This window comes from Heptranchias perlo, chromosome 4 (genome assembly GCF_035084215.1).
Source record: "Heptranchias perlo isolate sHepPer1 chromosome 4, sHepPer1.hap1, whole genome shotgun sequence".
NCBI classification, from domain to species: Eukaryota; Metazoa; Chordata; class Chondrichthyes; order Hexanchiformes; family Hexanchidae; genus Heptranchias; species Heptranchias perlo.
In genome coordinates, this window is record NC_090328.1 from 23,990,097 (window position 1) to 24,003,532 (window position 13,436).

A 13,436-nucleotide genomic window follows, 5' to 3' on the forward strand; every position below is an offset into this window, starting at 1 on the left:
GAGCGAACCAACACGAGGGAAAAACCTACTTGACCTCGACCTCACCAATCTACCTGTTGCAAATGCATCTGTCCATGACAGTATTGGTAGGAGTGACCACCGCACAGTCCTTGTGGAGACGAAGTCCCGTCTTCGCACTGAGGGCACCATCCAACTTGTTGTGTGGCACTACCACCATGCTAAATGGGATAGATTCAGAACAGATCTAGCAGCTCAAAACTGGGCATCCATGAGGCGCTGTGGGCCATCAGCAGCAGAATTGTATTCCAGCACAATCTGTAACCTCATGGCCCGGCATATTCCTCACTCTACCATTACCAACAAGCCAGGGGATCAACCCTGGTTCAATGAGGAGTGTAGAAGAGCATGCCAGGAGCAGCACCAGGCGTACCTAAAAATGAGGTGCCAACCTGGTGAAGCTACAACTCAGGACTACATGCATGCTAAACAGCGGAAGCAACATGCTATAGACAGAGCTAAGCGATTCCACAACCAATGGATCAGATCAAAGCTCTGCAGTCCTGCCACATCCAGTCGTGAATGGTGGTGGACAATTAAACAACTAACGGGAGGAGGAGGCTCTGTAAACATCCCCATCCTCAATGATGGCGGAGTCCAGCACGTGAGTGCAAAAGACAATGCTGAAGCGTTTGCAACCATCTTCAGCCAGAAGTGTCGAGTGGATGATCCATCTCGGCCTCCTCCCGATATCCCCACCACCACGGAAGCCAGTCTTCGGCCAATTCGATTCACTCCACGTGATATCAAGAAACGGCTGAGTGCACTGGATACAGCAAAGGCTATGGGCCCCGACAACATCCCAGCTGTAGTGCTGAAGACTTGTGCTCCAGAACTAGCTGCGCCTCTAGCCAAGCTGTTCCAGTACAGCGACAACACTGGCATGTACCCGACAATGTGGAAAATTGCCCAGGTATGTCCTGTCCACAAAAAGCAGGACAAATCCAATCCGGCCAATTACCACCCCATCAGTCTACTCTCAATCATCAGCAAAGTGATGGAAGGTGTCATCGACAGTGCTATCAAGCGGCACTTACTCACCAATAACCTGCTCACCGATGCTCAGTTTGGGTTCCGCCAGGACCACTCGGCTCCAGACCTCATTACAGCCTTGGTCCAAACATGGACAAAAGAGCTGAATTCCAGAGGTGTGGTGAGAGTGACTGCCCTTGACATCAAGGCAGCATTTGACCGAGTGTGGCACCAAGGAGCCCTAGTAAAATTGAAGTCAATGGGAATCAGGGGGAAAACTCTCCAGTGGCTGGAGTCATATCTAGCACAAAGGAAGATGGTAGTGGTTGTTGGAGGCCAATCATCTCAGCCCCAGGACATTGCTGCAGGAGTTCCTCAGGGCAGCGTCCTAGGCTCAACCATCTTCAGCTGCTTCATCAATGACCTTCCCTCCATCATAAGGTCAGAAATGGGGATGTTCGCTGATGACTGCACAGTGTTCAGTTCCATTCGCAACCCCTCAAATAATGAAGCAGTCTGAGCCCGCACGCAGCAAGACCTGGACAACATCCAGGCTTGGGCTGATAAGTGGCAAGTAACATTCGCGCCAGACAAGTGCCTGGCAATGACCATCTCCAACAAGAGAGAGTCTAACCACCTCCTCTTGACATTCAACGGCATTACCATCGCCGAATCCCCCACCATCAACATTCTGGGGGTCACCATTGACCAGAAACTTAACTGGACCAGCCATATAAATACTGTGGCTATGAGAGCAGGTCAGAGGCTGGGTATTCTGCGGCAAGTGACTCACCTCCTGACTCCCCAAAGCCTTTCCACCATCCACAAGGCACAAGTCAGGAGTGTGATGGAATACTCTCCACTTGCTTGGATGAGTGCAGCTCCAACAACACTCAAGAAGCTCGACACCATCCAAGATAAAGCAGCCCGCTTGATTGGCACCCCATCCACCACCCTAAACATTCACTCCCTTCACCACCGGCGCACTGTGGCTGCAGTGTGTACCATCCACAGGATGCACTGCAGCAACTCGCAAAGGCTTCTTCGACAGCACCTCCCAAACCCGCGACCTCTACCACCTAGAAGGACAAGAGCAGCAGGCACATGGGAACAACACCACCTGCACGTTCCCCTCCAAGTCACACACCATCCCGACTTGGAAATATATCGCTGTTCCTTCATTGTCGCTGGGTCAAAATCCTGGAACTCCCTTCCTAACAGCACTGTGGGAGAACCGTCACCACATGGATTGCAGCGATTCAAGAAGGCGGCTCACCACCACCACCTTCTCGAGGGCAATTAGGGATGGGCAATAAATGCTGGCCTCGCCAGCGACGCCCACATCCCGTGAACGAATGAAAAAAAAAGAGTTGTTTACTTGTAGACACATAGGCATATATATTGTCTGCTCACTTATTGTAATTAATATCTGAAATAAAGAGAGTTGACCGTTGATACCGGAGTCCGAATTTGATGATTATTTGAGATATCAAGATGATATCTTACACACCTCACCCTTTTTGTTCCACGTTCAGTGGCAGAGTAATCAAGGTCAAAGGTGGTAAAGGAGTTCTGAAGAAAGGTCCTCACCCGAATTGTGAATTTATCTGCTCTCTCAAGAGATGCTGATTGATCTGCTGTGTGTTTCTAGCATTTTCTGTTAAAGGAGTTCAAGATGCTGTTGGTTGCAGAGCTCGGTGAGTTGAAATATTAAACATACGAACTTGGTGGATCAAATGGATATTTCTTGCCCTTGACTTCTTATGTTCTTATGAACCAGGCACCTGCTGAATTCCCAACCTCACCTGACCTGCCTTTACTAGTATTGGTCCAGAGCCTTGTCAATCAAACACAATACAACCAAGTCAATAACACGATTATATATACAACCAAGAAAAATGTTTGGAAGTGGAAGGAATAGAATGGTCATACGATTGTTATTGGGCAATGAGATTACTGGATTGCAAAGTTCACATGATAATTGTCGGCAAATGAGATTGCTCAAAAGGGCATCTTTGTTTAAATATACATTATGTGAGCTAAAAACTTTGAAAAATGGCTAGCCTGAAGAGATTGGAATTCCCCAGAACAGCTGGTAGTCTGAGCTAAAAATAACAAAGCTCTCTTGCAGAATTTTAGCACACAAAATCTCAACATCACCCAAGAGGTGGTAAAAAATTTCTAAATTATTCAATGATACAAAAATTTCCCTTTCAAAAAATAAACAGATTTATTTAAAAATTAAAAATGGATCTAATTAAGTCATTTACTCACCATCTGTTTTGCTGAGCATACCTTCCAACTGAAATCCCCCCTTTATTCGAAACAACAAATCTTCAGAATCAAGTGGCAGCTGAAATAAATTGATTGGAACAAAGTAATCCATCTGTCTATATACTATATTAAATTTGCTGTGTATGTTGCACATTCCTTATTTGAGCATCACCATTTTCTGACACAGTTATGCCCGCAGCTACACACTTTTACCATTAGATGGAGCTTCATGAGCTTCAGAAACTCAGATCCACGAACCTATACTTACAGCAACACTAATGCAATGGGAGAAATTTGTTCGGTCCTGACATTCCATGGTAAAAGCCACAGGAGATCTATTCGTACTTACATCATACAGCAAATAAAGGTGACATTAATTTAAAAAAACATTGTGACTTCAGCAACTGTAAAAAGCAGTTCACTAAGCAAAGACTTTTATCACCTGGATATAATAATTAGGTTAGATGACAGAAGAATAGAGGAGGTTGAAATGAAAGAACTCAAACAGGCAGGCCACTTTTATCATGAGATTACAGAAAACAAATTTGCACTGTGCCTGAGCAAGATTCTCCTGTTTGAGGAAGCCCAGCTTCAATGTTCCTTGACCTAGTAGAGACCTTCTCAACATCACCAGGTACGTTATTTTGGGGAATTAGGAACTTATAATGTTAAATAATTTATATCATTTGGCATAGCTGAAAGGGAAGGTTTTGGAATGCACTTTTGGATGTAGGGCAATTGGTGGATTTAATGTGCTCAGGTCCCTTACACTTTGTGACTAGATAAATTTTATTATCCGAGCTATAATCAGACCTTCCCCTAGTTTCACCAGATTGTCCATAATAACGAAGCAGAATGGCCGGTGTCCCACTATCCATAATTATATCAACAACAAAAACTTGCATTCATATAGCACCTTTAACGTAATAAAATGTCCCAAGGTGCTTCAAAGGAGTGTTATCAAACAAAGTATGACACTGCGCCACATGAGGAGATATTAGGACAAGTGACCAAAAGCTTGGTCCTATGTTCCTATGTAGGTTTTAAGGAGCGCCTCAAAGGAGGAGAGGTAGAGAGGTGGAGAGGTTTAGGGAGGGAATTTCAGAGCTTAGGCCCTAGGCAGCTGAAGGCACAGCCGCCAATGGTGGAGCAATTAAAATCGGGGATGCGTAAGAGGCCAGAACTGGAGGAGCGCAGAGCTCTCAGAGGGTTGTAGGGCAGGAGTAGGTCACAGAAAAAGGGAGGGGCGAGGCCATGGAGGGATTTGAAACAAAGGATGAGAATTTTTTTAATCGAGGCATTGCTGCACCGGGAGCAAATGTAGGTCAGCAAGCATAGGGGTGATGGGTGAACGGGACTTGGTGTGAGTTAGGATACGGGCAGCAGTGTGTTCGATGCCATATATCTGCCTTATACAAAAAGGTACATGGACTATAAACTTAAATTCACTAAGACTGCACTGCAATCTTGGACATCAACCATAACAGTTATATTGTTACTATGCAAACTCCTGCCAATACAGAAATATTATAAAGCTTAATTAATGGATTAATTAATGATCTCAAAGTAATGGATTAATTAGTGATCTCAAAGTAAAAGAGCCCTTGGGAAGCAGTGATCATAACATGATAGAATTTCACATCCAGTTTGAGAGCGAGGATCTTGGGTCTGAAACTACTCTGTTAAACTTAAATAAGGGCAATTATAAAGGAATGAGGGCAGAATTGGCTAAAGTCGCCTGGGTAAACAGATTAGATGGTATGACAGTGGATAAGCAGTGGCAAATATTTAAAAAGATATTTTATGACTCGCAACAAAAATATATCCCTGTGAGGAGGAAAGACTCCACAAAAAGGATGAACGAACCATCGCTAGCTAAGGAAGTAAAGGATGGTATCAGGTTAAAAAAAAAAGCATACAACATGGCAAAGATTACTGGTAAGCCCGAAGATTGGGAAAACTTTAAAAACCAGCAAAGGATGACTAAAAGAATAATAAAGAGGGAGAAAATAAATTATGAGAGTAAACTAGCAAGAAATATAAAAACTGACAGTAAAAGCTTCTACAAGTATATAAAAAGGAAGAGGGTAGCTAAAGTAAACATTGGTCCCTTAGAGGATGAGACTGGGGAAATAATAATGGAAAACAAGGAAATGGCAGAAGAATTGAACAGATATTTTGTATCTGTCTTCACAGTAGAAGACACTAATAATATACCAATAATAGTAGAAAATCAAGGGGTAAAGGGGAGGGAGGAACTAAAAACAATCACTAGAGAAAAAGTACTAGGTAAACTAATGGGTCTAAAGGCTGACATGTCCCCTGGACCTGATGGCTTGCATCCGAGGGTCTTAAAGGAAGTGGCTACAGAGATAGTGGATGCATTGGTTGTAATCTTCCAGAATTCACTAGATTCTGGAAAGGTCCCAGCTGATTGGAAAACCGCAAACGTGACACCCCTATTCAAGAAAGGAGTGAGACAGAAAGGAGGTAACTATAGACTAGTTAGCCTAACATCTGTCATTGGGAAAATGCTAGAATCCATTATTAAGGAAGTAGTAGCAGGACATTTGGAGACTCGTAATACAATCAAGGAGAGTCAACATGGTTTTACGAAGGGGAAATCGTGTCTGACAAATTTATTAGAGTTCTTTGAGGAAGTAACGGGCAGGGTGGATAAAGGGGAACCAATGGATGCAGTATATTTGGATTTACAAAAGGCATTCAATAAGGTGTCACATAAAAGATTATTGCACAAGATAAGAGCTCATGGTGTTGGGGGTAATATACTGGCATGGATAGAGGATTGGCTAACTAACAGAAAATAAAGAGTCGGGATAAAAGGGTCATTTTAAAATGGCAATCTGTAACTAGTGGGGTGCCGCAGGGCTCAGTGCTGGGGCCTCAACTATTTACAATATATATCAATGACTTGGATGAAGGAACAAAATGTCTTGTGGCCAAATTTGCTGATGATACAAAGATAGGTGGAAAAGCAAGTTGTGATGAGGTCACAAAGTGTCTGCAAAGGGTTGACAGGTTAAGCGAATGGGCAAAAATTTGGCAGATGGAATATAATGTGGGAAAATGTGAAGTCATCCACTTTGAGAGGAAAAATATAAAAGCAAAATATTTGAATGGAGAAATATACTACAAAATGCTGCACTACAGAGGGATCTGGGTTTCCTCGTACATGAAACACAAAAAGTCAACATACAGGTGCAGCAGGTAATCCAGAAGGCAAACGGAATATTGGCCTTTATTTCTAGGGGGATGGAGTATAAAAGCAGGGAAGTCATGCTACAACTGTACAGGGTGCTGGTGAGACCACACCTGGAGTACTGCGTACAGTTCTGGTGCCCTTATTTAAGGAAGGACATACTTGCATTGGAGGCAGTTCAGAGAAGGTTCACTCGGTTGATTCCGGGTGTGAAAGGGTTGTCTTATGAGGTAAGGTTGAACAGGTTGGGTCTATACTCATTGGAGTTTAGAAGAATGAGAGGAGATCTTATTGAAACATACAAGATTCTGAGGGGACTCGATAGGGTAGATGCTGAGAGAATGTTACCCTTCATGGGGGAATCTAAAACTAGGGGGCATAGTCTCAGAATAAAGGGTTGCCCGTTTAAGACGGAAATGAGGTGGAATTTCTTCTCCTTGAGGGTCGTGAATCTTTGGAATTCTTTACCTCAAAAAGCTGTGGAGACTGAGTCATTGAATCCATTCAAGGCTGAGTTAGACAAATTTTTGATCAGCAAGGGTGTCAAAGGATATGGGGAAAAGACGGGAAAGTAGAGTTGAGGTAAAAATCAGATCAGCCATGATCTCATTGAATGGCGGAGCAGGCTCGAGGGGCCGAATGGCCTACTCCTGCTCCTATCTATTATGGTCTTATGCTCTTACAGTTCAGTTACAGTTGCACTTATGATTTATGATCCTGTCAATTCATATTAAGAACCAACTCGTCATTGTAATCATGAATCTTGTGATGGTATTCATAATACTATTGCAGATATTGTCAAATAAAGTAGCAATAATAATGCATCTCATGTCTTTAATATCTATAGCAAATAAAATTTACACGTCATTTAATGCCTTGCTATTGATCAATCTGGCATAGTCAATAATCAATATCTTTTCAACGTGGATTGTGTAGGGTGTACCGAAGGAGTCAATATAGGCATCATATATGAAACCTTAAACATAAAATAGCAGATCCTGATCTAATTATCTTATGTATGGGTACGGCAGTGTAGTGGATGTGTCACTGGTCTAGTGGCCTGGACCACTAATCCAGATCAACAGGAGTTCAATTCCCACCATGTTTGAGAATTTGAATTCAGTTTAAAAATAATCTGGAAATTCATACAGGCTACATATTGGAATTTTTCAATATAGTACTTCTGACAGGTGGGATTTCAGCATTTGTCCATTCTACAATCCTACCCTAATCTTGTAACCACATTCTTCCAGTCCATTTCTTGCCACAAACACTGCCTCTTGAACCCATTTGCACCATTTGCTTCAATGGGATTTTCTGGTAACCAATTCCATGACTTTTGGGTGTAAAGTTCTGTCTAGCTTCCTCCACAACTTTCTAATTTTAACTTGGGGTCTGCAGTATTGGATCCATTTCCCATGGTGAATAATTTGCCTAGAATGACTTTGGTAATCCCTTTCAGAATCTTGTAAACGTCAGTTATATCACCTTGAAGTCTTTTCTTTTCCAAAGAGAACAATTTAACTTCATTCACTTTTTCACACAGCTAAGATTTATGATTTCAAGAATCATTGTGTATAATAGCTTCATAATGTGAAAATTCTTGCATGATCAACTTCTTGACTCTTTTTGAGAGAACAGCATTCTAAGTGGTCTCTAAAAAAATCCTTGTGACATGGTGTAGCTGGACTTTCAGAAAGCGTTTTAACAAAGATTCGCACATAAGCTTAAAAGAGTGGGAATTTGAGGTAAAACTTGTGCATCTGGTTAAGAAATTGGCTAAAGGAAAAAAAGTAGCTGTTATTTGTTATCAGACAGACATATAGGGAGGGGGAAGTATGTGATGAGGGGGAATAGGGAGGAGGAAAATATAAAGTGGCCAATGGGTCTACGGCAGAGCCCGTTTCTAATTCGCATCAACAATTTGGATTCAGAACCTCAATGTAAATCGGCCAAATTCGCAGACTGCACTAAACTGGAGAGGGGCATCACATCTCATGATGCAACCAAGGACTTACAAAATTAACTAGATAAAACCTATAAATGGGTAGGACAGCAGTACATGAAATTCAACACAGGTAAATGTAAGGCACCTCACAGTGCAAGAAAAAAATAGGCAAGATGTAAAGAAAGAAAGCACAAACTTGCATTTATACAGCATCATTCATGACCTCTGGATGTTCCAAAGCGCTTTACAACCAACTAAGAAATTTTGAAGTATAGTCACTGTTGTAATGTAGAAATATGTTGAAATATGCCAGCTGTTTTGCGCTCAGCCAGCTTCCACAATCAGCAATGAGATAATGACCAGATAATCTGTTTTTAGTGAGGGGTAAATATTGGCCAGGACAAGTACAACATGAATAGTATCAAACTAGCTATGGGCTAAGTCAAAAGAGATTGAGGATGGTTTCTAAACTTACCACTTAACATCATAACTCACTATGTACAGTAATCAACACAACAAAAGGAATGATTCATTATATTGTTAAATCAACAAAGCACAAATTTGGTGAATATCCTGCCAAAACTGTTGGGTGTTCTGTTCAAAGTACACCTTGAGTAGTGTCCAGGTTTTGGTCACTGCGATACAGGAATTTATATTCAAGCCTTTGATGAAACCGCCAAGATTACCTTTAGCTTGAGTTGGCAACCCTAGCTACATCACGGTTGTGACATTAGTAACCAACTTGGCCTGTCCCTTTAAAGTCACAGTTGAGTCATCCCTGTGTAGAAATGTCTAAATAACGCCAGAGGGCAATAAAAAAGACTTAACTGCCCTTTGGGGTGCTTGTAACTTTCCCACTCTAAGGTAAATTAACAAACATGCATGTTTAACATTTCCACACAACAAAATGTGACTCTAGCTTTTGGTAACTTTTGTGTAAACAATACAGACACTGCCATGGTCAACATTCTTCATAACCTTCCTCTTCTGGCCTTCAAATTAACTCAGCGATGTTGCTTTTAAAGACTTACCATTTTTACCCTTCACGATCCACAAGGCCGCCGTGAACACACAAAAAAAGGCGCCGTTTACGACTCTGGGGAGCCTGCGATCTCTCGGCTCCAGCTCGCCACGTGCCGGCGTCGCGTGATGCGCTTCGCCGTTACCGCGGAAACGATTCACAGTTACCAAGGCGGCCATCTTTGTGAGGGGCGTCGCGTCCTGCTGACAACAATAGTGCGGGCAATGGGCCCCGGGTGATGGAATATCCGTCATGGAGACAAATACCTCGCGTCATGTTCTAATAGAGATTTTAAAAAAACAACGAAATAAATATAATTTTGTTTAACTTAATAAACAAATAAAAATTTTGCAGGCTGGATAGCAAGTAGTTATTACTCTTTTATAAGATATAGTCATTTTATAGCTTATTTTTCCCACTTTTTATTCATGTTTTCTCCAACACCATATTTGTAATTCGCAGATTCTTATGCTTTGCTCCTTTTTCTATCTGCCTTTAAAAAAGAAAGATTGATTGCTCCTTGTGCGCAATTGAAAGAATAACAACCTCAGGACTCATTGGAAATACTCTGCTACTGAGTGTGAGGGAACCCACGTCTGCAATTCTATGAATTAAACATGATGCGGAGATGCCGGTGATGGACTGGGGTGGACAATTGTAAGGAGTCGCACAACACCAGGTTATAGTCCAACAGTTTTATTTGGAATCACAAGCTTTCGGAGCTTTCCTCCTTCGTCAGGTGATTCCAAATAAAGCTGTTGGACTATAACCTGGTGTTGTAAGACTCCTTACATGAATTAAACAGTGGGAGTAGGATAAAGAGACATAGGTTCAAAGTCGTAAAAGGTAAATTTAGGGCTGATACCGGGAAGTTCTTCACACACAGAACAATCAACACCTGGAATGGACTTTCAGATATAGTGGAGGCGAAAAGCTTGGAATCATTCAAGAAACAATTAAATGCAGCAATAGGGAAAGCGGGCAGGAAATTGGACATGAGTTTAAATTTGAGGTTCGGATCAGATCAGCCATGATCTTATTGAATGGCGGAGCAGGTTCGAGGGGCTGATTGGCCTACTCCTGCTCCTATTTCTTATGTTCTTATGTAAGTCAGGACTCTGGATGAATGAATTTAGACTCCAACTGAAGGTTCCACAGCTTCGTGGCTAGATCCATCCTTCGCAATACCAGGAGCAGATAGAACCTCAGCACATAGTGACACTTGGTGTTTACATATTGAGGGTCTATACACAGCTAGATGCAGCTGCACATAAAGGTTGCATTCAGGATGAAGGTGACGTTGAATATGGTTTTGTTCCCTCTATTTGGCGATTTTATGTGTCCCTATGTATAGGGTTCATTTTCGATCTCCAGGTAAAATGGAAGATGCCTTGGGTGCCAGTCATGGTGCTGGTGCAGAGTCTGGGTCAGACCTGCTCCATGCACAGCAACATGAGGAGCACCTCGCATCTGATCACCAGATTCTTACCTGTGATCAAGAGAGAACACTGTTCCTACAATACCAGATTTTGATTTACAGTGGATTAAGGATTGGCTGTATGCCCGTAGGCAGGGAGTTGTTATCATGATCTGCAAATCTGTGGATGATACGACGGTTTGTGCGAGTGTTAGGACTGTGGGTAAGAGTAAAAGACATAAATGATCCAATGACACTATTTCGAAGAAGAGCAGGGGAGCTCTTCCCAGTGTCCTAGCCAACATTTATCCCTCAACCAAAATCACCAATAACAGATTATATGGTCATTATCTCATTGTTGTTTGTGGGACCTTGCTGAGTGCAAATTGGCTGTCGCGTTTCTTACATTACAACAATGACTACACTTCAGAAGTACTTAATTGGCTGTAAAGCACTTTGGGATGTCCTGAGGTCATAAAAGGCGCTATATAAATGCAAGTTCTTTCTTTCTTTCTTTTCCTTCCGCCAGGTTCTTCCAGTGAGAATCATCGGCCTCCGTCTGCTTGTTCCCCTTTCGCCCACCAGTGGAAACAATCTTTCACTGTTTACGCACAGTAATGTTCCCAGGTTTCACTCACTCCTTTATTGGCTGTTCCTCTCTCGACACCTCTCCCACTCATCATGTTGCTGGTGCTGCTGCTGCTCTCAGCTCTAAAGAAAATGCTGGGCCCCGCATTCCCCAGTCTCCCTCTCAACCGTCCCGCCCAGCCTAATCCCCCAATGCCCAGTTCCAATCTCCCTCTCTACTCCCGCCCGAGCCCGAATTTCCTGATCCCATCATAGTCTCCCTCTTTTCCTCCACCCGAACCCCAAGCTCCCATCCCCATTCCCAAGTCTCCCTCTCTCCCCCATGAGCACCCATCCCTTGACCTCTGTTCCCCAGTCTCCCTCTTTTCACCAGCCATCATCGCCTGATCCCCATTCCCCAGTCTCCCACTTGCCCCCTTCCCCTGACCCCATGTCCCTCATCTCCCTCTGCTTGGACCTTAAGTCCGAAGTCCCTCTCTGCCCTTGCACCAAGCTCCAATCCCCTGCCTCTTAGTTCAACCTAGCTCCATACTTCTCCCTACTGTCTCTCTTTCTCTCCACACCCCGACTCGACTGCCATCTGTCTCCCTCCAGTCCTGTTTCCAGTCACCCCTAGGCAGTGCTGGTGTGAGGGGGGGGGTAACCTCACCAAGCCAGTAGTATCACGGAGCAGGGGATTGCTGCTGTGCCGGGAGATTTAAAGTGCTAAGATCTCCTGGGCTGCTAGCAACAGTGCCTGGGAGATCCATTCCTCACTCGGGGAGACTCTCAGGCAATCCGGGAAGATGGGCAACCCTATTTCCCCCTAATTGGCCTTGGGTTTTTGATCTTGTTTTTTGCCTCTCCCAGGAGTCTACATCTGAGCAAAGTTTATAAGATATTGAGGGGAACAGATAGGGTGGATAGAGAGAAACTATTTCCGCTGGTTGGGGATTCTAGGACTAGAGGGAACAGTCTAAAAATTAGAGCCAGACCTTTCAGGAGTGAGATTAGAAAACATTTCTACACACAAAGGGTGGTAGAAGTTTGGAACTCCCTTCCGCAAATGGCAATTGATGCTAGCTCAATTGCTAATTTTAAATGTGAGATAGATAGCTTTTTGGCAGCCAAAGGTATTAAGGGATATGGGCCAAAGGTAGGTATATGGTGTTAGATCACAGATCAGCCATGATCTTATTAAATGGCGGAACGGGCTCGAGGGGCTGAATGACCTACTCCTGTTCCTATGTTCCTATATGGCACCTGGAGGGTAGGGCATCTCTTGACCAGGTGCATAAAGTCTTCTTAACTGTATGGGATGGGCTAGGTAAGAACATAAGAAAGAGGAGCAGGAGCCTGCTCCAATGTTCAATAATGGCTGATCTTCAACCTCAACTCCACTTTCCCCCCCATTCCCCATATCCCTTGATACCCCTAGAGACCAAAAATCTATCTATCTCAGCCTTGAATATACTCAACGACTCAGCATCCACAGCCCTCTGGGGTAGAGAATTCCAAAGATTCACAGTGAAGAAATTCCTCCTCATCTCGGTCTTAAATGGCCGACCCCTTATCCTGCGACTATGCCCTCTAGTTCTAGACTCTCCAGCCAGAGGAAACAACCTCTCAGCTCTCATCTACCCTGTCAAGCAATGTTTCAATGAGATCACCTCTCATTCTTCTAAACTCCAGAGGGTATAGGGCGATTCTACTCAACAGATGGACCAGTTGGTCTTTCCCTGTCAGACATTGTAGTAAGCCCCCTGTTTCCTGCGATCAGCACCCCTCTTACGCCCCTATCCCTCCTGATGAACTCGGCAAAGAGCTGGATGCAAAACACAAGCAAGACTGAGGAGAGAGGGAGGACTCCCTTTGCCCCAAAACTTCCTTATATTATTGTAACTAGAATCCTCTGGGTGCAACCAAAAGACCAAAGGGGGAGGGGAATTGGTATTTTTTTCTACCTTTTAATCTGGGATAGATACATCATTATTAATAA

At 43.4% G+C, this 13,436-nt stretch overlaps 1 protein-coding gene across 2 annotated transcripts in view; it reads right to left on the minus strand.

Moving 5' to 3' along the window:
• LOC137320439 (ufm1-specific protease 2-like) overlaps positions 1-9,617 on the minus strand; it is an 84,163-nt gene extending 74,546 nt beyond the window's left edge. For both annotated transcript variants that reach the window (XR_010962524.1, XM_067982135.1), the window contains exons 1-2: positions 9,464-9,617; positions 3,265-3,343 (exon numbers count right to left, since the gene is read on the minus strand). Coding sequence is in view for 1 of the 2 variants with exons in the window: in XM_067982135.1 (XP_067838236.1) it covers positions 3,265-3,343; positions 9,464-9,466 (82 nt within the window). In the remaining variant the exon portion in view is untranslated. The remainder of the gene's footprint in view (positions 1-3,264; positions 3,344-9,463) is intronic.
• Between the last annotated feature and the right edge of the window lie 3,819 nt (positions 9,618-13,436).